General features: G+C 38.5%; 1 protein-coding gene across 1 annotated transcript in view; it reads right to left on the bottom strand.

Moving 5' to 3' along the window:
• The window catches only part of ZFAND3 (zinc finger AN1-type containing 3), a 340,568-nt gene that overhangs the window by 209,983 nt on the left and 105,517 nt on the right, over positions 1-25,068 (bottom strand). Inside the window, exon 2 of the mRNA XM_032862310.1 lies at positions 19,632-19,672. Within this exon, the coding sequence (XP_032718201.1) occupies positions 19,632-19,672 (41 nt within the window). The remainder of the gene's footprint in view (positions 1-19,631; positions 19,673-25,068) is intronic.

Consider the following 25,068-nt stretch of genomic DNA (forward strand, 5'->3'; position numbering starts at 1 on the left):
CCACATCTGGCTCCCTGCTCAGTGGGGAGTTTGTTTCTCCCTCTGACCTGCCCCTCTCATGTGCTCGCTCACTCGCTGTCAAATAAATAATCTTTTTTAAAAAGGGGGCTCTAAAATTCCTTCCAATCAGGTATTCAACGGTCATATTTTTTAGTATCACATTATTAATGGAATTTAACATTTCAACACTTTCTAAAAACAGTGTTATTGAACATTTATGATGTACACTGAGTAACTGAATGGACACAGAAGAAATGCACAATCTAATTTAGCTTTTGACTGCCATTAGAAGTCTAAGGCTTGTGTTTAAAAACTTTTTGGGAAAGAGTCTTCCTGACATTAATTTTTGATTCAAATATGGAAATTAATAGCTACTGGATCTTAAGCCATATGAGTCAATTTTATGGCAAGCTGGCAAATTCAATGATTTCTGAAGATGTTGAGTATTTTCAAAGTTACTTGTCTTGGCCTGTTCAGCAACAGGTCACATTACTGTTAAGGAGAAGATAACAGCAAATCTAAGCCTTAATTATCTTTACTCAGAAAATTGAGCTTCAAATATTATCAGTATGCGTGTTAGTCTTCACAAATGAGGCATGGAACATTAATAATATTGTTATGACCATCTCTTCAAATCATCGATACAGCTTGCAAGACTTTTATAGGACAGTGACAGAAATGTGTTAGGTTAAGTTTAACTTGTCTAATTAAACTAGCTTCCTCTAATACAGAGCTCATTTCTCCAGGAACAGCTTTTCTGCAACAGGACACATCTACATACTTTTTAATTGTTTCACAGAAATGTGTTACTCTTGTTCTCTCTTGCTTATATAGGTTAATAAATGTTATAAGATTTCTAAAGCCATTACCAAGTCTTTATATAACTTTCTTCTTGGTGTCTGTATTTCAAAGCTTTTTAAAAAGTCCTATCTTCTCCTTCAAAATAGTCTTACAGAAAACAAGAAAACACAAGCAACTTCATGATTTCCTTGTATCAGTGTTCAGTTCTAGAGTTTATTAGATATATTAGCTAAAAACAGAAGTCCGTTATCTGTAGTACAGATACAAAGATAATACTAGAACCCTCTTAGGAAGGGTGTCTCCCTATGGAGTAAACAAGTAAATAGCTTATGAAGATCTATACAAAGGGATCTGTCCTTTAAATCTGGATGAAAGTGCTACTAAAATTCAAAACAGTTTTAAGTCATCGATGACTCAAAATTCTACTGTCATCAGAAAATAAAATAACATTCACACACTTTGGGAAAATCTTATACTTTTCCTCATCATTTTCAAGTATTGTTTCGCAGCTCTCTACTACACTGAAAACTTGGCTTCATATATTAGAAAAATAAATAGGCTAACACAGCTACAGTTTTATACACCTGCACCTTTCTAAATATGAACAGTTCAAAATTCAGGAATTCAGAAAATTTTGCTAACACGTGTCTTGATCATGAAGAAAAAAGTGGATATGAAATGACAAACTTTTTTAAATTTTATTTGGTCTATGAGGAAATGTACAGAACCATTATTTTATGGAGGTAAGTCTTTATCCTTCTTTCCCCAAAAAGTGTTGATCTTTAGTGATGATTCTTTGTTAGTCAAAGAGTTAAAGCCATCTCTTTTACTCCCAAATGAGTGTCAGTCCTACTCAGAGGTGCCATGTTTTATTTAAAACATACTCTTTCTCAGTAACCACTTTCTTCTAATTGGCAAGGCAAAGCCAGGTCCCTAAAGCACACAGCTCGTTACATTCAGTTTGGATTACAAAAACACACAATGAAACAAACTGCATTGAAATGTACAAATTAACAGCCCAGGAGTATGGGACAGGGAGGTGGAATTACATTGTAATATGGAACAAAACCCATAGGGAGGCTGGGGAACAAATCACTAGTGTCTCTATAAACTAAATAAGGTTTCCAAATGAGCAAATACACAAGGCAGAGGACAGGCTTTTCCATAACTCAACCAAATTGCTAAGTATGGTTACAACAAAACCAGACTTTTTTTCAACACTATTATGCACACATGTATGAGAGAATGGGATTACCAAGAAGGTTTAAAAAATGAAACCTGCAGGCTGCACTATCTAAATATGAAACTCATCTTTGCTTTCACACTGACAATGTGGTAACAGCCTTACAATTAAATCACACCTCCAAACATTTTTTTAAAAATCTTCTGAGAAGCTAAACACAGGAGACTAAATTAGAAATGGTGTGCTTCACTATGCAGCACAGAAAGCAAGGTTAATGAGCTAAGTTATATGAACAAGACCAAGAAAGATGTTACAAAATGAAGATCTCACCACCAAAATAGAGAATGCATTAGACAACCCCTCCTTTCCCACCACACATGCACACCTTTTCCCAAATTAGATACTCTGTGACGCTTCCAGCACTGTTTCTCTGATTTTCCCTGGAGATCTAGAGACAAACTACAACTGAACTAGAAGAAAAGAGAACAGGAAAAGTCTAAGCCCTTAACTTACACACAAATGCAAAACAATACTGCTGCTACCTCCTCACAGGGTCATTTACAGTAGGATCCCATCTAAACGTCCTACCTTCACTCCTGACAAAATTTAACAGCCAGCGAAGATTAAAATGAGCATCTAAATGCATAAATCCAATCTCAGTTCCTTGCTTTAAGATTTATTTAATTTCAGTGGGGCGCTGGGGCGCTCAGTCGGTTAAATGTCTGCCTTCGGCTCAGGTCATGATCCCGGGGTCCTGGGATCGTGCCTGCGCTGCTTAGCAGGGAGTCCGCTTCTCCCTCACCCTCTACCCTTGGCTCGTGTTCTCACTCTCTCTCAAAAAAAAATAAATATAATCTTTAAAAAAAAAAATACTTGGGGGGCGCCTGGGTGGCTCAGTGGGTTAAAGCCTCTGCCTTCAATTCAGGTCATGATCCCGGTGTCCTGGGATGGAGCCCTGCATCGGGCTCTCTGCTCAGCAGGGAACCTGCTTCCTCCTCTCTCTCTCTCTCTGCCTGCCTCTCAGCCTGCTTGTGATCTCTCTCAGTCAAATAAATAAAATCTTAAAAAAAAAAAAACTTGGGAAAATTATTTAATCCATTTGAACAGCAGTTTCCTTATCTGTAATATGGAGATACAAAATCACCAAAGTTGTGAGGATCAAATCACATAATATTGTGCAAAATGGCTTCATTAGATAAAAGGAATACAGAAATCTTACTATTGCAATTACTTCATCTCAAGATTTTACTGTCTTTTCAAAAACATAATTGTCTATGCCCTTTCACCATCCTGTTTCACCAACAGTAATCCTTGTGCTACTTCTAAGTATCCTTTTTTTTTTAAGCATTCCCCTTTTAATATGTACCCTTGTTATTTTTCTTCAAACCAGAAGCACTGAGTTAAAGTATCTTTTTCTTCACTCTATCCAGTATTTAGTCTAAGAGTAAATTTAAGAAATTTAAAACAAACCTTTGGTAATATTAAAATTGTTAACACACAGTTCTACTTCACACAGCAGCTGAGTAGTGGGGCTTCTAAATGATATAGTATTTTGTATTGTTAAAATCATATTTTATGTAGTGCACCTGTGGCTCGGTTGGTTAAGCGTATGCCTTTGGCTCAGGTCATGATCCCAGGGTCCTGGGATGAAGTCCTGGGCCGGGCTCCCTGCTTAGAGGGCTTGGCCCTTTCCCTCTGCCAGTAGCTTCCCCTGCTTGTGTGCTCTTGTTCTGTCTCTCTCTGTCAAATAAATAAAATCTTATTTTAAAAAAATCATACTTTAGATATACATTAATGGCCTGCAAATAATGCCCTATCATTTTACCACCACCCTTACTGTGGACTAAGTTTAAGTGCATGGAGGTTATAACCAGAAAGTATCAAAAATCAGCCTCACCATAACCCTCTCACTCGAAGAATCAGATTAAGAATTACTGTATCTGTAGCATAGTGGAGTCAAGATCAATGAAGCACAAAAATGGTCTCATGGTGCTTTCCTGAGTCTACCTTATAGTCATCAATGTTCCTGCCAAATGTAAAATAAGTCCATAAACCTACCCATCATTTCATTTGCATAGTCTACCAATATGAACAGTGAACTCTTATGCAGCTTTGTATATCATCAAGGCTTACGGTCTTCGTATATGAAGGGGTCAACCACATCTAACCCAAGCAGATATCAGAACCAAGAGTCTCTCCAAGCTTCTTTTGATAGAGGTATACCATCAGTATAAAATCTGAGCACACATCTCTTACATGTCTATTTGTTTTAAAAATAGTTACAGGGACACCTGGGTGGCTCAGTGGGTTAAAGCCTCTGCCTTCGGCTCAGGTCATGATCCCAGGGTACTGGGATCGAGTCCCACATTGGGCTCTCTGCTAGGCAGGGAGCCTGCTTCCCTTCCTCTCTCTCTGCCTCTCTCTCTGCCTACTTGTGATCTCTCTCTCTCTCTCTGTGTCAAATAAATAAACAAAATCTTTAAAAAAAAAAAAATAGTTACATATTCCTGCAGCGGACTGGATGGTGTGGCCCCTCCCCAGATGCCTCGCCAACAATATATATATATTATATAGCTCTCTAAAACCTGTGAATGTAATCTTATTTGTTAAAAACACCTCTGCAAATGCAACTACGAGTTTCAAAATAAAATCATCCTTCAAAAGTGGGGGCACTAAATCCAAAAGACAGATATATGGGAGAGAAAGCCATGTGGAGATGAAGGCAGACACTGAAGTAATGTGTGTACAAGCCAAGAAATGCCAAGAATTGCTGGCAGGAACCAGAAGCAAGAAGCACAGAAAGGATTTCCTCATAGAGCCTCCAAAAGAAACCAAGCCTGACTGCTGACACCTTGATTCCAAACTTCTGCCCTTTAGAACTGTAAGAGAATAAACTTCTGTTGTCTTAATCCACCCAGTCTGGGGTAATTTGTTATGGCAGCCCTAGGAACCTAATACCAATAAGATTATATATACATTACAAAAATCAACAATATATATAAAGGATGATACAAGTATACAAGCAGAAATCCTAATATTTTCTCTCTATGCAATGGATAATCCTATGCACCATATGAAGAACACAGCTTTAGACCAGGACATGGACAGAAATAAAGTCAAATGACAGAGCCAAACTATCTTAAAAATCCAATTAACTGGGGCACCTGGGTGGCTCAATCAGTTAACCATCTGCTTTTGGCTCAGGTTATGATCCCAGGGTCTTGGGATCGAGCCCCAAAGTGGGCTCCCTTCTTGGTGGGGAGTCTGCTTCTCTCTCTCTCTCCCTCCCTCCCTCCGCTGTTCCCCGTGCTTGTATTCTCTGTCAAATAAATAAAATCTTGAAAAAAAAAAAAAGCCAAAAAACCCAATAACTATTAAATTCTTCCATTTCTCCTAAAATACTGACACACAGTGACAATTTTTCTACTCAAGGCCTAAAAGCAGCTACCTGTCTGCTACTTAGAGGACTGAGCATTGTGTGTCCCATTAGAAATGCAACAATTATTTTTGACATAATTTCCATGACAACACCATCTTCAACACACTGCTTCATTTAACTTGACTTGCATAATAATTAACCACACAATTTAAGAATGCTTATTAGTGAGACAGCAAATTGCTATAGACTAAGAGGTCAGAAAGGGCTGCCAGAGTTCAGCTTTGCTAATCAGTTAAGGACCTGCTGCCCTTTGTCTTGCTTTCATTTGAGAGCACAGAAGGCAAACCATGGAGAATAGGGTTTCTAACAAAGAAACAGTCTTAACATATTCAAACAAGTTTAGAAAAAAAAAAAAATAGAGAAAACTTAGGGTTGCAACTGTGCTATAAAAAGAATGATTGAGGGGCGCCTGGCTGGCTCAGTCCTTAAGCATCTGCCTTTGGCTCAGGTCATGATTCCAGGGTCCTGGGATCAAGCCCCAAATCGGGCTCCCCAGCTCGGCGGGAAGCCTGCTTCTCCCTCGCCCACTCCTCTGCTTCTGTTCCCTCTCTTGCTGTGTCTCTGTCAAATATCTGTCAAATAAAATATTAAAAAAAAAAATGACTGAAAGAAACTTCTATGTCCATCAAGAGAGGACTAGATCAACCGGAGCATGGTATAACAAAGGTGACCAATAATTTATCAACCAAATGTTTTGGTTGATAAACCAAATAATTTATCAACCAAACATTTTGAAGGATACAAAGAGGTGTTATTAGTTTCACTGTCATAAACACTCTAAACTGAGACTATTCAGGGTAAATCAGGATACTGATTTTAACAGAATATTATAAACCAGGGGTGCCTGGGTGGCTCAGTGGGTTGGGGCCTCTGCCTTCGGCTCAGGTCATGATCCCGGGGTCCTGGGATCATGCCCCGCGTAGGGCTCTCTGCTCCTCGGGGAACCTGCTTCCTCCTCTCTGCCTGCCTCTCTGCCTACTTGTGATCTCTGTCAAATAAATAAATAAATAAAATCTTAAAAAAGAAAAAAAGGTGTAGCATGACTAGGGCAACATATGACTTATATATTTTTTAAAAGATTCTGTTTATATAAGCACCCATTCATATTAAAAAGTATAAATGCAAAATTAAGAAGAGTGATTCTTTGTAAGATGGAAGAAATAATTGGGGTAGAAGAAAACTAAGAGATTTAGTTTTCCCTTTTAAACTATGTTATAAAACAGGGCACTTAGGTGGCTCAGTGAGTTGAGCATCCAACTCTTGGTTTTGGCGCAGGTCATGAACTCAAGGTTGTGAGACGGAGCCCATATCAGGCCCCCACTTAGTAGGGAGTCTGCTTGAGATTCTCTCTCCCCATATGCCCTCCCCCGACTCATACACACTCTCTCTAAAGATAAATAAATCTTTAAAAATATATATATATATGGGGACGCCTGGGTGACTCAGTTGGTTAAGCATCTGCCTTCGGCTCAGGTCCTGAGTCCCGAATCAGGCTCCTTACTCCACAGGGAGCCCGCTTCTCCCTCTCCCTCTGCCTGATGCTCCCCGTCTGTCCTCTTTCTCTCTCTCTGACAAATAAATAAATTAATTAAAAAAAAAAATAAAATAGGGGCGCCTGGGTGGCTCAGTTGGTTGAGCAACTGCCTTTAGCACAGTTCATGATCCCACAGTCCAGGGATCGAGTCCCACGTCGGGCTCCCAGTTCCACAGGGAGTCTGCTTCATCCCCTGACCTTCTCCTCGCTCATGTTCTCTCACTGTCTCTCTCTCAAATAACTAGATAAAATTTAAATAAATAGATAAAATGTTATTTAAAAAAAAACAAAAAGAACAAAAAAGTTAGTATTTTTCAATTCTGGTTTGGCTTGTGGACGTTTATTATATTATTTTCTGTAATATCCTGAATTTCACACACCCACACCAGATACCCACCAATGGACACACACTGGCTGAGAGAATTCAATAAGCTGAACTGCCTCTTATTAACCAATGCAGGATCAATGTATATATTATACTTGAGAAATCTTTTTTAGATTTTGTTTTTAAGAAATCAGCATACAGGACAGTAAGCAAGTCAACAAAATTACAAAGTCAGAAACACCCTATTCACATGCTTCATTTTAAGATCAGCAGCCACCTTTCTTCTGGAAAAGGCGATTTGAAAAATCAAGGTTAAGACAAGCATACAAATTCTAGTAGCTTGCCCCAACCTCACCATGTTATAAAATGACACACTAGAGACGGTAGTTTGTTTTATACTGTTTTAGTGATGGGTGCAGAGTTCCCACAACTTCTAGAAGAAAACACGCATAACAAGAAGTGCTTAAAATTTTCAGATTCACTCTGTTCCTCTTACTACAGAACCTCAAAACTCAGCTGTAACCTACAACTCTTATTCGCTTCCAAAAGGGACTGATATATCAGGCCATTTATACTCTGAACTTCTAACATGGAACAGAAGCAGAAAAGAGATCAGAGTACCACTCCAAACAGTAAGAGCTATAGGTTCATGAGGAAATGTTTTAATTTACTTCCTATGAAACAAGAATTTGTTACCCTGTTCTGGAAATTACAGTGAAAAACTTGTCGCCTCGAAGAGAAATGTTTGCATCTTGGTTTATCTACCATTCCACCCCATACCCTGCATTGTTGTATCACTGAACTTGGATGTCAACATTTAGATTCCCAGTGCTATAACCTATGGCCAATTCTCGTTTGCTCACTTCAAAAAGAAATTAACCACTTATGGAACATGTCTGACATAAGAACATACTTACCTTTTAAAATATCTATAATATTATTTATAATTACATTAATAAAAGTTTAACATAGATATAAACAAAATTAAAAATCCCCCCAAATCTCCCCAACTGCCAAAATTAAATTTTTCATGTACCTTCTCTTTCAGCTTTATCCCATGCAACTATATATATATATAAATTATGTTATATATGTTAGTTATGGGTATTTACCCAAACAAAACTAAAATACTAACTCAAAAAGATATATGCACCCCTATCTTTACTGCAGCATTATTTACAATGTCAAGATATGGTAGCAACTTAAGTGTCTGGCAATAGATGAATGGATAAATAAGATGTGGCATACATACACAATGGAATATTACTCAGCCATAGAAAAAGAACAAGATCTCACCATATGCAACAATATGGGTAGACCTAAAGAATATTGTGCTAAGTGAAATTAAGTCAGAGGCAGGGTGCCTGGGTGGCTCAGCCAGTTAAGTATCTGCCTTTGGCTCAGGGCGGGATCCCTAATCAGTGGGGAGCCTGCTTTTCTCTCTCTCCCCAGCTTGTCCTCTCCCTCTCTGGCTCTCAAATAAATAAATAAATAATAAATTAAATTTTAAGAAGAAAGGAAGAAAGAAGTATGAGGCAAGGGCCACCATTTTGACTGAGCAACCCTAGTTGACAGCAGTCAAAGCAGTGGTTGTCTCCGTTTCCCCTTCCCTTCTCTGGTTGACTTCCCAAGCCTCCTACCTCCACAGGCCTGATCCCATGAAGTCCCAGAAACAAGAAGAGGAGAATCCTGCAGAGAAGACTGGTGAAGAGATGCAGGACACAGAGGAGAAAAAAGCTATTCTTACTGAGAGGGCCAAGGAGGCAAAGCTAAAGGCCAAATATCCAAGCCTAAGACAAAAGCCTGGAGGTTCTGACTTCCTCATGCACAGATTCCAGAAAAGGCAAACATACTTTGACTCAAGAGACTACAACACGGCCAAAGACAAGATGAAGAGTAAGCGATCCCAAGTACAGGACCAGACAAGAACCTGGTAACTAGTGATCACATCCCCATCTCACAGGATCTGTCACCAGCAAACTGTGGGGTAAGCTGGGCCCCCCTTCTCTCCCCTTCCTCACCCACTGGACTTTTATTTATCATAGGGAAGGATGGAATGAATGCCTCGTTAGATCTTCTCACCTAGCTAGCCAGAAATGACTGCAATTCTGCTGTGTGCTGCTGAAAAGGTATGTGGGTTGAAAAAAGGCTGAGTTCATTTCTTTGGTTAAACTGAGACTTCTACACCCTCACTATAGCCCAGGTAGGGGTCAGAAATAAGAGACTACGATTGGATAATGTTGCAAACATTCTTTTGTTTGCAAAAGGATAGATGTGATTTCTCCTTTTGGAAGAAGAGTATCCCAAAACTGGTAAGCTAAACCTTGGGAATAATATGGTAGATTTATATCTGGAGGCTAACCTGACATACCTGGGATAAGGCAAAAAGATTGAATGAGATGTGTTGTCTGTGCTTCTAAGTGTTTTTCTCCCTTAGGCTGCTATTGCTTCATGTTTCCATTATGGCAGGTTTAGAAAATCCTCAAAAAGAAAAACTGATTTGCTTGCCTAAAACTAAATGCCCACTTAACCTCCCTTACTCAGTGAGTATCTCTTGACAGTTTACCCTGGTTCTTAAATAACAAAGACTAGAGAACATTATTTATATGAAACAAGCACCTTCTCTCTTCTGGCGTGTTGCTTTTCCAAGTATCACAAGATAGTGGAAAGAGCACTGGGTTTGGAGACAAGATATCTGGGTTCTAGTTGCACTCTATCTCAGTAGAACTGACTTGTAACCTTGGTCAAGCCTTTTAACCTCTATGGCTGCCTACTTCCTCACCTGTAAAAGAGCTGAATATAGGTAAGATTGATTCTAATTTAACAATCATATAACTGCCAGCTGGAAAAAAAAATCTATGATATTCATTGTAAAACTAAGAAGGAAGGCCAATGGGTGAGCCTACAGATGGGAACCATTTTACAAATACATGGAGCGAGATGAAGCTGAGATTCGGGGTTTATAAATTCAGGCAAGAGGGCCTCACAAGTATCATGGTCTTAAGGAAAGGAAAGGAAGCTTAAGGAAAAAGCTTAAGAAGCTAGCTTCTATGGAAGCATCTTGCCCCCACCCACTTTCCTGGCCTTTGCTGCTAAAAAGCTATGGACCTGAGGACACATGCTCAGTCACACTCATGTGGTAAAATCCCACATTTCAGATATAACCAGATGCCAGATGTATTGTTAAGGAGACCAGAAGTAAAAGGACAAACAGAGCCAACCTCCAGGCCTTGGTACTAAGGCAGGGCTGAAGCAAAAGTTTCTTTCTTAGGCAATGATTCACCTTTGGTGGGGGTGGGGAAGTGGTCAGGGAAAGAGAAAAGAGTATTGAGAAATCTCTGCTTTCCTACAGCTCAGTAATGTTAGTCCAATGAGATAAGAAGGAGAAGCAGCAATAATAAATCTGTGAGCAGGTGGAGGAAAGGAGTGTTGGTGGCCAGCATCTTCAGTATACTTATCACTAGCTTGGCCTGAATCAAACTGCTAATTAGGACAGAAGAGGACCAGAGTAGAACAGGCCGAGGGCAAGATTCTGTAATCCTCTTTTGCCCTCTTATCTCACAAATTCTGATACGCCAAACATTTGGCCAAATGAGAATGACCATGAACTTGCTGATGCGTATGCAGGGTGACGGCAGGTGTCTATACTTTTTTCCCTGACTGGTCATTCACTTGTCAGGCTATCACTCAAATTGGATGGAAGAAAAGTTGGTGAGGAAGGAATGCAAAGAGCAGAATTCCCAGATTCCCTCGCCCCCAGATTCCTTCACTGTCACCTGCATATAATTTTTCTGTTTCTTGCTCCATTTCCTCATGCTGTCTTCCTTAATCTAAAGTCCATGTGGGAAGAAGGAAATGTGGAACATCCTTGTATAGTTTCCTCAATGCCAGCCATGTACATAGATATGCCATATTATTTTATATAAATATATAACTTTGTACATGTTCTTTAAGAAAGTACTGCAAGATTTCACTTATTATGTGGAATCTAAAAAGAAAAACAGAAAAGCAGAAACAGAGCCATAAATACAGAGAACACACTAGTGGTTGCCAGAGGAAAAGGAGGTGTATGAGCAAAATAATTAAAGGAAAGTGGGACATATAGGCTTCCAGGTATGAAATAAGTCACAGAGATGGAAGGTACTACAGAGGGAATACAGTCAATGATACTGTAATATTGACAGTGATACTGTATGGTGACAGATGACAGTTATGGTGAGCACAGCATAACATACAGACTTGTCAAATTACTGTGCTGCACACCTGAAACTAATGTAACATTGTGTGTCAACTATACTTCAATAAAAATAAAAATAAATTATGTATAGTCTAATCAAAAACAAGATACCACACATACTGCTCTGTAGTCTTATCAATCAGCATTTAGCTGATATCCTTATATTATTTTTGAAAGGGAAAATAAAGATCCCAAATAAACTAATGGCATGTTAAGAGCATAAATCCTTGTTATAAATTATAAATAATTATAAATAAATATAATATGTAAATAATATATAAATAAATAATAAATAATAAATAAATAAAATTATAAGTAAATTCATGTTAAGAGCATAAACTCTATTATTCAGTAATAATTTCTGATTTAGGGAGAAAATTTGACAGCAATGAACAAGACTGATAATTTTCAAATTGGATACAAAGTATGCAGCAATGAGGAAAATAAAATCCTCCTTGACTAGTGGCCATTTCAAACACTTAAAGCCTCTCCAAAGTCCATTTTGAACTAAAAACAATAAATATATGACAATACTGAGAAATAACAGAAGTAAACATGAGTGGCGCCTGGTGGCTCAGAGAGTTAAGCTTCTGCCTTCAGCTCAGGTCATGATCCCAGGGTTCTGGGATTGAGCCCTGCACTGGGCTCCCAGCTCAGCGAGAAGCCTGCTTCTCCCTCTCCCACCCACCCCCCCTGCTTGTGTTCCTCTCTCCCTCTGTGTCTCTCTGCCAAATAAATAAAATCTTAAAAAAAAAAAAAAAGTCTTATTTTCTCACCAAAGTATGAGAAACGAGCATCTAAGATTACTCTTTTGAGTAAGTACCTGAAAACAGAATCTTACAAAACTAAGCTCTAGCTCTAGAGTCATGCTAGAATGTGTTTCTTATGTGACATGTATCATTTTATTTATTGTAACATTCTTTACCAATAATGAGACACAAGCACAAGTAACCATGTAACAAAAATAAACAACTATCTTCCAACAAATACATATATTTTAAAAGTTACATTCAAAGTAATTTTCAGGGGTGCCTTCTGCTCAGTCCATGATGCCAGGACCAGCCCTGGGTCCACACCAGGCTCCCTGCTCAGCCTGGAGCCTGCTTCTCCCTCTGCCTCTGCTGCTCCCCCTGCTGGTGGGTTCTCTCTCTTGTTCGCTTGCTCACTTACTCTCTCAAATAAATACTCTTAAAAAAATTTAATTTTCAGAAAATTAAATAACTACACCAGCAGCTTATAATTTAATAAATCTTTATCTGTATTTTTAATTAACCTTCAACTGACAAGAGATCTCTTATACTTTAGTTCCTCTATTTTTGTCCCTTTCTGTAAATTGACATATTAATGCACATTAAAAGTATTCCTTTTTTTTTTAAACTGAAGTCTAGTCGACACAAAATGTTATATTAATTTCAGGTGTAAAACACAGGAATTAGTCAAGTCTGTATGTTATACTGTGCTCACCACAAGTGTAGCTACAATCTGTCAGCATATAATGCTATTACAGTATCACTGACTACATTCCCTATGCAGTACCTTTCATCCTCATGAGTTACTCATTTCATACCTGGAAGCCTATACCTTCCACTCCCCTTTACCCATTTTGCCTGTAACCTTATTGCCTCCCCTCAGGCAACCACCAGTTTGTTCTCTGTAATTATGAGTATGTTTCTGCTTTTTATTAAAAGTATTCCCTTTAAAGAGACCTAGTCTGTAATGTTAAAAAAAAAAAAAAAAGAACACAGCTTCTTGTACTGCAAGTAATTATCTCTCCATATTTATCCCATCTTGTATGAATCATAAACTAGCATATATCTTGAGTGGAACAATATATTCAGTTCATGTCTACAGTATAAATAAATTGCTTACTTTGATTTCTCAATGAAGTACTTTTGTCAGTCTATAAATAATAAACATTTTAGTGTCAGTTTTTAAAGGAACATACTGAAAATTATTTATACATTAAATACATACAGGATCAACTGGTTCTTTTTACACTGAGCACATGCTAAGTTTGTCTTTTGATAAGCATCCATCATCAGTGCTACTCAGAGAACCTTCTGCCCCCTGGGACAGATCTTCAGATTCACTCCCTTATAAAGTAGAAAATAGCATATACATAATAACAACTTCCCAGTCACCATACTCCCCTACAGTAAGCATGTCCAAGGGTGGTGGAGATAATACCACACTGCTGAAGGAGTTACTCCTGTCAGTTCTTTAAAAACTTCTGCTTTCCCCACTTGTGATCATCCAATTTGGTGTTTCTTTCAACCATACTTTTATTTAGCAAAACCATTCTGTGAAAAGCACTGCTAATATGGTAATACAAGAGGGCTTTGTGAATGAGGTACTAAATGTCCCAAAATATCAAAGACTAACAGTATCTTAATTGGGTTTACACTCAAACAGAAAATAGTGAGTATCATTGCTACCTTTGTAAGAGGTAAGACTAGAGGCTATGCTTGACTTTTCGTATATATTTTAATATTGCAGCAATCAGGTTTATTAGTTCATGCTTTCACACAGAAAATCATGTAATTCAAACTACTCAAGAGTTCAGAATAGACAAGTCACAAAAAATCAACTGGTTAATCCTTTGCCTAAAGACAGAAAAGAAATATGTCTATTTTCCAAAGAAAATGGGATCCCAAAAAACTCAATGACTTCCCAGTAAATTTCTGCAATTCAGCGGTTTTCAAATCACAGTCGTTTTAAATTATAAACCCAGTAATAAGTTATTTTCATTTATGCATGTAACTCAAACACAGGTTTCACAAAAACAGTATTTGCCCTTAATGTCTGCAGTGCACTGATTATTTTCTATCCCACTCAATTTTTTAAAATGCAATCATGGTGCATCTGGGTAGCTCAGTCAGTTGAGCATCTGTGTCCTGGTTTCAGCAGAGGTCGTGATCTCATGTGTCATGAGACAGAGCCCCAAGTTGGGCTCGGCACTCAGCAGGGAGTCTGCTTAAAGATTCTCTCGCTCTGCCACTTCCTGCTAAAATAAATAAATCTTAATTGATTAATTAAATGCAACTGTGACCCATTAGATTGATTTCTCTAACCACTAATGAACCACAACATCCAGTTTTAAAAACTTCATTAAAAAGTACTGGTTCGGGGCGCCTGGGTGGCTCAGTGGGTTGAGCATCTGACTCTTGGTATCGGCTCAGTTCATGATCTCACAGGTCGTAAAATCAGGCCTCATGTCTGGCTCTACACTCACTGGCGAGACTGTTTAGGACTCACTCTCTCCCTCTGCCCTTCCCCACCGTCATGCACTCTCCTGTGCATGCTCTATTTAAAAAAACAAAAAAACAAAAAAACTTTTAAAAAGATGCCCCCCAAAATAAGTTTATTTACCATAACTATAAATATCGTGTTGTGAAATTTTGAGGCGTTCTAGTATAGACATTTACTGATTCTTGCACAAACAATATAAAAATATTTAATAAAAGAAAAAGCATGAAAGAATATTATTTTAGAATATTATCAAGGGGGAGGAAAGCTAAAAGTGAACCAAAAAATGATGATCAAATAGCTTTAAGAACTAGAAAGATTTGTGGCAAGATGAATTGATACCTTACTTTCAAGGATGCTTAAATATCATCCTTTTCAATACTTTACACATTCTTTCCATAACTTCAAATAAACTGCAAATCTGCTAAGTAACTTTTTATCCTTTCTTTAGAGGTAATATAAAAATAGTTAACACTCTCAACTAGGAAGGATAAAATATCAACTAAAAGGTGGGAGAATTCCTTATCCAGACTGCAAGTACTTCTGGCTTCTGCTCACAGATAGTCTCAGTCTTAAGAAAACTATACCAATGTTTCCAAGAAAATATATAGAGAATTGTGATCTGAGGAAAGAAAATACTAAACATGCATAAGGGGCATTGACAATTAAGTAGAAAAAAAGCAAACACTTATGAGAATGTAAAAAAATATATAATAAAAATAACTTTCCTTTTTTTTTTAAGACTACATAATAACCTGATAAAGAGAATTCAGAAGACCATTTTCAAACCATTGCAACACAATTCATAACATTAGAGTCAATCTTTTTTTGGTGGCTTCCCAGAATACTCGCTTTAATTTTTTTTTACTTTTTTAATTTAAATTCAATTAATTAACACATAATGTATTATCAGTTTCAGAAGTAGAGAGGTCAGTGATTCATCAGTTTTATATAATACCCAGTGCTCATTATATCACGTGCCCTCCTTAATGTCCATCATTACCCAGTTACCCCATCTCTCTTCTGCACCAGCAACCCTCCCTCAGTTTGTTTCCTATGATTAAGAGTCTCTTATGGTTTGTCTCCCTCTGTGATTTCATCTTGTTTTATTTTTTTCTCTTTTCCCTTTGATCCTCTGTTTTGTTTCTTAAATTCGACATATGAGAATACTTCCTTTAAACATCCTTGTGATTCTGGCACAAAAAAATCTTGGATGATAACGGTCTTTAGGTCAAAGGCACTTAACGGTTAAGAAGTAGCACATTGCATGTGGGGGGTTGAGGGGGGGAGAGACACCTCCAAATGTCCTAAAATGATTTCAGCCAGGCCAAACCAGGATTCAAGATGCCAAAAAATAAAAATGGATACAATAACCTCCCATTTCAATGAGAGAAATTCTGGTTAAGCTGCAAGCTATTAGGAACAGCAAATCCAACTGGTACTCTTCTACATTCATGCAAATGGCTGATACAGACATTCCTTATCATAACAGTATGGAGAAACACTATTATTTGGTATACAATTTACTGGCAAAATTAACGATTCAATGGCTTTTTTTAACTTTCATTTCCCATTCCCTTCTTATTCCCTTTCTCCAACCTCAAATACCCCAGGAATCTTTTATAAAGAAAAGGAAAAATAATCTAAAGTGACAGTAGGTATTGGGGCATATGCTCACAATTTGACAGAGTATTTCATCAGAGGCAAATAGTTACCAAAGTTAGCTATAAACTAGGACCTACATTTCCTCACCTAGTAAACTACTATCTCAAAGATTTTAAACATGTTTTTTACTCATTTCAATTTTATGCAGACAAGTTACAACAAACTCACTTTTTCACCACAAAAATTTATTCTGAAAAGCAATCCTGAAAAATAACTAACCTAATGGGACACAGCAGCTGTTTCTAAAGTGATTTTTCCATCTTTTAAAAGCACACTGTATCTTTATGGTAAATTTTAAAAGAGTATTTAAAATCACAGTGGCTTTGGCCAAAAAAATCTTGATGTTGTCCTACACATCTAGTATCTATGCTGCAATAATGTATTTCTGTACTCTCTTTCCATACAGGAACAAAATCCACAAATATATCTGTAACGTTCAATGACTTTTCTTCTGTACTTCAAAAAAGAACACTAAATGCTACTTCCACAAGCAAAATGTTACTAGTCTTTCCTTTCAAATGATGCTAAGGAAATTAAGAATATGGGGATGGGTGCGCCTGGCTGGCTCAGTGGGTTAAAGCCTCTGTCTTCAACTCAGGTCATGACCCCAAGGGTCCTGGAATTGAGCCCAGGCTGCTGGAATCAAGCCCCGCATCGGGCTCTCTGCTCAGCACAGAGCCTACTTCCCCATCTCGCTCTTTCTGCCTGCCTCTCTGCCTACTGTGATCTGTCAAATAAATAAATAAAATCTTAAAAAAAAAAAAAAAGAATATGGGGATGAAGATAAAGGGGAAAAAAGGAGTATTTTCTTTACACGCTTGAAAATACCCTCCTAATATTTTTTAAAGCAAAAGAGCAAAAATGACAAAGCTAAATAAAAAGTAAATGGACAAAGATCACCATGGAAACAATAAATAATTATTACTATAAAAAAAATCAAACTACAAGTAAAACGAAATGCAAAGAACACACCTGAACTGCCTTCACTGGTAATTTTTAAAATTTTGTATTTAGTCAGGGACACAAGATGGTTGAGTATCTGATGTGAGCCCCTTTACTCAAAGGTGCCTGGCTTTGTCCCAAAGCCACACTTTACTGAATTATAAGGGGAAGCTAGCTCTATATGGAGATAGTCATCAATCTAATACACATTTTGTCTCATTGCTATTTTCATCTTTACTATAAAACTTAAACTCTCACCAGTAAGGAAGCATTTCTTCATATATGTGTAATTGTAGACATGCAGAGTAAAAAAGTTACAATATGCTCACTTAATGGCAGACATACTATTAAAAGTTGGATAAAAACCAAATTTACCAATATTTTTTTCCTTGTAAAGACCCAAAATGTTTGACAAATTCCAAACTTTTAACAGATACAAACTGCCACGTTTCCCAACTCCCCCAGTTCCCTCCCAACTATCCCCAAATTTAAGCATAAACGTAAAGAACTAAAGCCTAACTATGATTGTTTTCTTGCCCAAGTAGCATAATGAAGAGAAGGTGAAATCTAACAAAGAGTCTCTCCTTAACCAATCTCTAGCTATAGGCTCTTCTGAGCCCTCTTCTCAACTAGGACTCAACCTTGACCTATAAAAACTATAAAAACTACAGACTCAAGACAAATGGTTTCATCTAGGCCTCCCCCAAACATTAAATATTTAAACAAACACCAACACATTTTCTAACAACTCAAGGCCCCATCCCCAGGATGACCTTAGCCCCTCTTAAAGTGCCTGCCTGAGAAAGCCCAAGGCTACCAAAAAATTAAAAGTCTTTCTAGCTGTTAACACCTGTCTACAAGCCTCTGACCACCCTATCTTAGACCATTTACTATTTGCAACTGAATCCTTCCTCTGTCCCTTTGAGATGCACATGCAACTCCTAAATCTCAGGAATCCCTATCTCAAGGACATGAAAGCCATTCCTTCAAAATCTAACCATCAAGAATGGTAGGGCCTAGGTTTATTAAAAAAAAAAAAAAGAAAAGAATGGTAGGACCTCAGTCTCTCAGTCTCAGTAGCATAGAATCTAAACTTCCAGGACATCAGCTAGTAGACACAACCAAACTAGTCATCACTTACACTGACAAACCCTTTATAATTCTTTACTTCCCTGACTCTACTGAGCCAAGCTAGCAACTAGCTAGCTCATTCTCCATTCTCCCTCATTCTCCTCATTCTCCATTTAAAATGCCCAGGTACCTCTGCACAAACTGAAGCTGTATTCAGTTCAAACTGAACTCTGCCCTATTGCTATACATTCCTGATCAAAATCTGTCCTGCATCCAGCTTTATCTTTGACAAAATGACTAGAAAAGGAAGATCAAACATATCTCATTGGGGTGCCTGGGTGGCTCAGTGGGTTAAAGCCTCTGCCTTCGGCTCAGGTCATGATCCCAGGGTCCTGGGATCAAGCCCCACATAGGGTTCTCTGCTCAGCAGGGAGCCTGCTTCCTTTCCTCTCTCTGCCTGCCTCTCTGCCTACCTGTGATCTCTGTCTGTCAAATAAATAAATAAAATCTTTAAAAAAAACATATCTCATTAAAGACTTAGTTATTTCATATGAGATCATTAGATATAAAATTCTTTTTTAAAAATGAAAGTTTAAGTTCATGAAGGAGTCATAGTTTATGGAGTCAACTAATCAGCATTTGGGGGGGGTGGAAAAGGCCCTTGACAAACATCAAGCTCAAGCCCTTCATGTTACAAATGATGACTCTAAGGTCCAAAGAGATTAAGTGATTTACCCAACGTAATTTCAACAAGGGAACTGGATTCTAGGGCTAATTCAACATGATTCTCTTCCTGACTCCAACATGAAAATATCCTCTCTCTTGTATTCTCATTGGTAAAAGCAATATTCACTACTAATATTTCAAGTCAAGATCAGAGATGAACATGTTGTTATCCTACTACAACACAAGTTTTTATAGTTTCACTATATGCCCACCACCGTACATTATTAAAGTCTGCTTGGGTGCAAGTACACAGACAATTTTATTTCACTCAGGGAAGGCTGTTTCAATTGTCCTAGGGAAATATATGAAGTACCTTGGTAAAGAGAACTACTTTCACATATATGCAAAGGAAACAAAACCCCATGCATAAACACAAAGGAAGACCAAATAACTTAGATGGTCTTAAAAACAATTAAAAGAAGAAAAACTAAAACAAATAAAAAATCCTTTTTCTGCACTTACCAGCAAAGCATTTGGAACAGAGATTCATAGTCTTGCTGGACCTGGGGCAAAAAAAAAAGAAAAAAAAGAAAGAAGAGCTAAAAATTCAGTATTACTCTAATGAAAACATAAAGATGTTCGAAATTAAGCAAGAAATCTCCTGGGTCAGGGGATTAGCTAAAAACTAATGCTAATTAAGTCCCTAACCAGCGACCCACTCCCACAAGAAAATGAAAACAAACAGAACAACAAAAACTAACACACACTTTGTTATCAGTGCATCAAACAATGCTTTATTTTTTGTGAAGAGCAAAATTCAGAAATTGCATAGCATCGAGATCAGAATTACTCTAACATGCCCAGATGACACAGGAATCATTTTGTCCCATAAGATTACCACATTCCCTCTGTTCATAATGGAACATATACCACAAGTGAAGGTATCACTACAAACAAGGAAAATTTTGTCTGTAAAGGAGTAAATCTTTCTACTCAGATACACCCTCATTTATTTCCCTAACATTATTTGAATTTTTATCTCATCTTCTTTCCCTTCATTCTAGTCCTATTTCAGATCCTGATCACATTTTGACCCTGTTGTTTAAAATTCTTTCTTCAGAGGTTCCCAATCAAATTATTTTTCATGTCCTTCGATCTGTTAATAATAGCTACAATTCACTGAATACTAACTCTGATGGGCACTTAACATACATTATCTTATTAATCTTTCCACCATCCATGAGATGGGTATTACTATACTGCTTTGTTTCTAAAATGCACTTTAAAAAAATCACATTAAAATTTCTACAACCAGGCTGGGGTGCCTGGGTGGCTCAGTGGGTTAAGCCACTGCCTTCAGCTCAGGTCATGATCTCGGAGTCCCGGGATCGAGCCCCGCATCGGGCTCTCTGCTCAGCAGGGAGCCTGCTTCCTCTCTCTCTGCCTGCCTCTCTGCCTGCTTGTGATCTCTATCAAATAAATAAATAAAATCTTAAAAAAAAAAATTTCTACAACCAGGAAACATTATACGATTGGTTACAAATGATGACTAAATTAATGAGGAAATGTTCCTACCACCTCCTCCCAGGTGTTATTAAATTGAGGGATCTCAGGAAATAGAGGATAGTCTTATCTCCATTTGACAGGCAAGCAGCTTGCCCAAGGTCACAGAGCTGGGGAACTACAGAGGAAATACATGACCTTGGCCAAACGCTATCCTTTGTTCATAGCTTAACACAGCACCTGACACTACAAAGCAGCACAGGCACAACATGGTGGGCAATCAATAACTTGTCTATTAAGTTCTTCTCGTTGCTGTTTCCCTTCTTGATCCTGTTCCAAGTGGACACATTCCTACAGCTTTCTTCCCCAAACCTAGAATACTCTATATTGGATAAACTGAACTATTTACAGCTTAATTCCTCAGCAACTCCCTTCCCAGTATCTCGGTCTTTGCCCAGAGATACTCCTATACACATTAAGCCAACTTTCTTCTGCCCTTCCTAGTAAATTCTACAATTAATGAAAGCCTCCCTCAAAAGTATTCCCTGATGGCTATGGTTGTCTTCCAATGTACTGGAATCCAAGACCTAATGGCAAGTAATTGTCACAGAGACAAAATTGGGGAGGTGGGTAGGAGGTGGGGGTCCACTGTTTCTCCTTCCCCAAAAGAGATGCTATGTTAACAAGTGAATCTTTCTTTAGGACTCTGCTTAATACAAAGACATCAAAGGCAATAAGGAAATTCTGAGTATTAAGATGAAAAGATGTTATTATATTGGTAAAAATTTATTTATTACATGGCTACTATGTGGTAAGCACACCAGATGCCTTCAACTCCATTTTAACAAATGAGGAAAAAGAGGCTTCCAGAGGGTATATAATTTGCCAAAGATTAAAGAAAAAGTATGTGGATGAACCTGGTCTGCCAACTCCAAAGCCTGTCTTCTTTTCACCATGACAAACTAGGGCCTCTGTCCCCAATACAGAAGCTGAAGGGTACACATAAATCCTGAGTCAGCACTCTGGTAATTTAAGAATATGGTCCCACAAGCTAAGATTTAATGTACACTGATCAAGTAAGCTCCTTGAGAAAGCAAAGGCTCTCATAAGGAGGAAGCCCAATCCCTGCCCTCCTCTCCAAATACACATACACATAGGGAAGCAACCTCAGACTGCCAATTTCAGTTCCAACTGAAAGAAAACTGAGGATGAAGGAATTTCTTTGTTTACTAGAAATCCCAGGAAAGCAAATCTCTTCCAGATGTGGTCCCTATCTTTTGTCCACGCAGTAGCACAGAGAGCAAGAGATAACTTGTTTAGCATTTCTGATGTTTCCCATTATCCTGCAGGAATCATGGAAAGTGTGCAGAGAACCAATGAGGGCAGCTCAGCACAGCAACAGTTTTATCATCTGTGTTTCACAAAACTGGTAAGAAATATATATATATATATATATGTGTGTGTATATATATATATATATATATATATATATAGCAAAAATTGCATTTTTCTCTGCATCCCCTTCTCTCCCTTTAGAGACTTTTATTTTATTTTTTAAAAGATTTTATTTATTTATTTGACAGAGAGAGACACAGAGACACAGAGACAGAGACACAGAGAGAGGGAACACAGGGGAGGGGGTGGGACAAGCCAGGGGGGTGGGGGGGGCTGGGAAAGGGAGAAGCAGGCTTCCCAACGGGCAGGGAGCCCGATGTAAGGCTCGATCCCAGGACTCCAGGACCAGGACCCAAGCAGAAAGCAGACGCCCAATGACTGAGCCACCCAAGTGCCCTGGAGAAATTTTTTAAAATATTTTATTTATTTATTTGGGAGAGGAGAGAGCACAAGAAGGGGGAGTGGCAGAGGGAGAAGGAGAAGCAGGCTCCCTGCTGAGCAAGGAGACCGATGTGGGGCTGGATCCCAGGACTCTGGGATCATGACCTGCGCCAAAGGCAGACACTCAACCAACTGGGCCACCATCCTTCCCTCCCTTCAGAGAATTTATTTAAAATATCCACTATACCTAAATCTTACTAAGTGACATCCATTCCACTCTCTGAATAGGAATTTCCCAGCAACGTTCTTAACAATCAGGTTATGAAAGAAATAATACAGCTACTGATATTATTAACCAAAACAGAGATGTACAAAATCTAAAATAAACCAGCCTTTGGATATAGAAATAATGGCCACTAGTAATGCCAACTTGGATCACATAGTTCAGCAACACAGAACTTGAAAGAATCGCCAGAGGCTTCTGAGACCTTTTCTCCTTTCTCATATTCAACATATAAAACTTGAAGCTAACCACAGGCATACAACTACTGATGGCCCATAGAAAGGCAATGTGATCAACCTGCAGTCTTGAAACAGACAACAAGACTTCTCTATGGGACAGCAAACATGAAAGGGAAATAGGATTCTTTTATGTCCCACTGCTCCAAAGAAACTCCCCTTATAGAGATCTCCAAAGGCTACCATGCTTCTAAAGCCAAGGATTAGTAGCTTGAATACTGGCTACCCAAAGAGATTAAATCCTAACCCTGGAATCTGTAATCCCTGGAATTAATTTATCTGGAAAAAAAAGGTCTTCGTAAACAAATTAAAGATTCTGAGTTTACCCTGTATTATCCAGGTGGAGCCTAAATGATACCACAAGTGTTTCTGAGAAAGGGCAAAAGGAGTTTGGAGAGAGGCACAGGAGAGGAGGAGATATCAAGATGGAGGCAGGGACTGTAGGAGTATGGTCACAAACCCAGGAATGCTGGGACAGCTCACTGAAGCTGGAAGAGGCAAGGAATGGATTCTCCCCTAGAACCTCACAGAGAGAAGGCAACCCTGCCAGATTTTGGCCTTTCAGCCTCCAGAACTTTAAGAGAATAAATCTCTGCTGTTTTAAGTCATCCAATTTGTGGTAATTTGTTACAGCAGCCTCACAAAACAAATACACAATTAGGTCTCCGATCTCCTCTCACTCCCTCCCTCAATACCATTCATCCAGATGTACCCCTCTCGAAATTCCCTTTACTTTCACCTTCTTGTTCAGATTCTAGATCAAATTTACTACCCAAACCTAGTTTTCCTCACCTAACTGCTCTCTTATGGTCACCTTTGCTGGCTCCTCCTCCACAGTCAAGACCTTTACCTGGAAATCCCAGGGCTCAGTCCTCATTACCTCCACTTCTCCCATGGCTTTAAATATTCTATTTATACACTAAAGACTCAGAAATATTCACCCTCATCCCAAACCTCTTCAACTTGCTCCAAACTCATATATTTAACTGCCTATTTGACATGTCAACATGCAGCTCAAAGTCAACATTTCAAACTAGAACTTCCAATACTCCCAAACTTGCCTGATGCATTTTGTCCACCTTTGTAAATGCCAACATCTTCTTTCCAGTTGCTTAAGTCAAAAATCCTAGAAACCAGCTTTGATTTCCCTCTCTCCTATAGTCTCTCATACACAACTCTCAGCAAAATCCATTGTGTCAATCTCCAAAGAGACCTCAAATCTATACTTCTCTCCTTTCTCAATGCTTCCACTCTGGCCACCATTACCTCACACCTGGGCCACTGAAAATGACTTTTTATTGGTCTCCGCATTCCCACTCTTGACCACTTATAATGATTTTCCACAAAGCAATGAGGAATCTTTTAAAACTAAGTTAAATCATGTTGGGGTGCCTGGGTGGCTCAGTCGGTTAAGCGTCTGCCTTCAACTTGGGTCATGATCCTGGGATGGAACCCTGCATCTGGGTTCCCTGCCCAGCTGGGTTCCCTGCTCAGGGGACCCTGCTTCTCCCTCTCCTGCTGCCCTTTCCCCCTGCTCATTCTCACTCTCTCTCTCAATCTATCTTTAAATAATAATAATAATAATACTGAAAAATAAATTATTTTTATTTCTTGCTTAATGCCATCCAACAATTTCCTATGGCATTTAATATAAAATTCAAACATCTTTCCAAAACCACAATGTTCCCTCATGGTCTCACTCTGCCTACTTTCCCCTACCTCCTCTCTTTATTTCTTACAATTTTTCTCCCCTCATTTACTGCATTCCAACCACACTGGCCTTTTTTCTTTTCCTAGACTGTGCTACAGAGCTCTTGCCCATGCTGTTTCCTCTACCCTTAAATCACAGTAGAATAGCTCTTTCTTATCACTCAGTCCTGGTTGAAACCCCCTAAGCAGGATTCACCTGACCACCCAATTTAAATCAGTCCCTCTTCCTGTTTTCTTTTAGCAAATTACCCTCCTGGTTACTCTTCTTTGGTACTTAATAGGAACCCAGTATTTGTTAAATGAAGAAATGAATCCCCTTTTCCTAAAGGCATGAAACATAAACACCTAAATAGATTTCAAAAGTGTGTTTTGTAAAGGTCATTCAAACGCTATCTGGAACAAAGGGCATCCACAATTTCTGTAACTGCCAGCCTGTCAGTTCTCTGGAGCA

Source organism: Lontra canadensis, unplaced genomic scaffold, assembly GCF_010015895.1.
Source record: "Lontra canadensis isolate GAN:19392208 unplaced genomic scaffold, GSC_riverotter_1.0 scaffold23, whole genome shotgun sequence".
NCBI lineage: Eukaryota > Metazoa > Chordata > Mammalia > Carnivora > Mustelidae > Lontra > Lontra canadensis.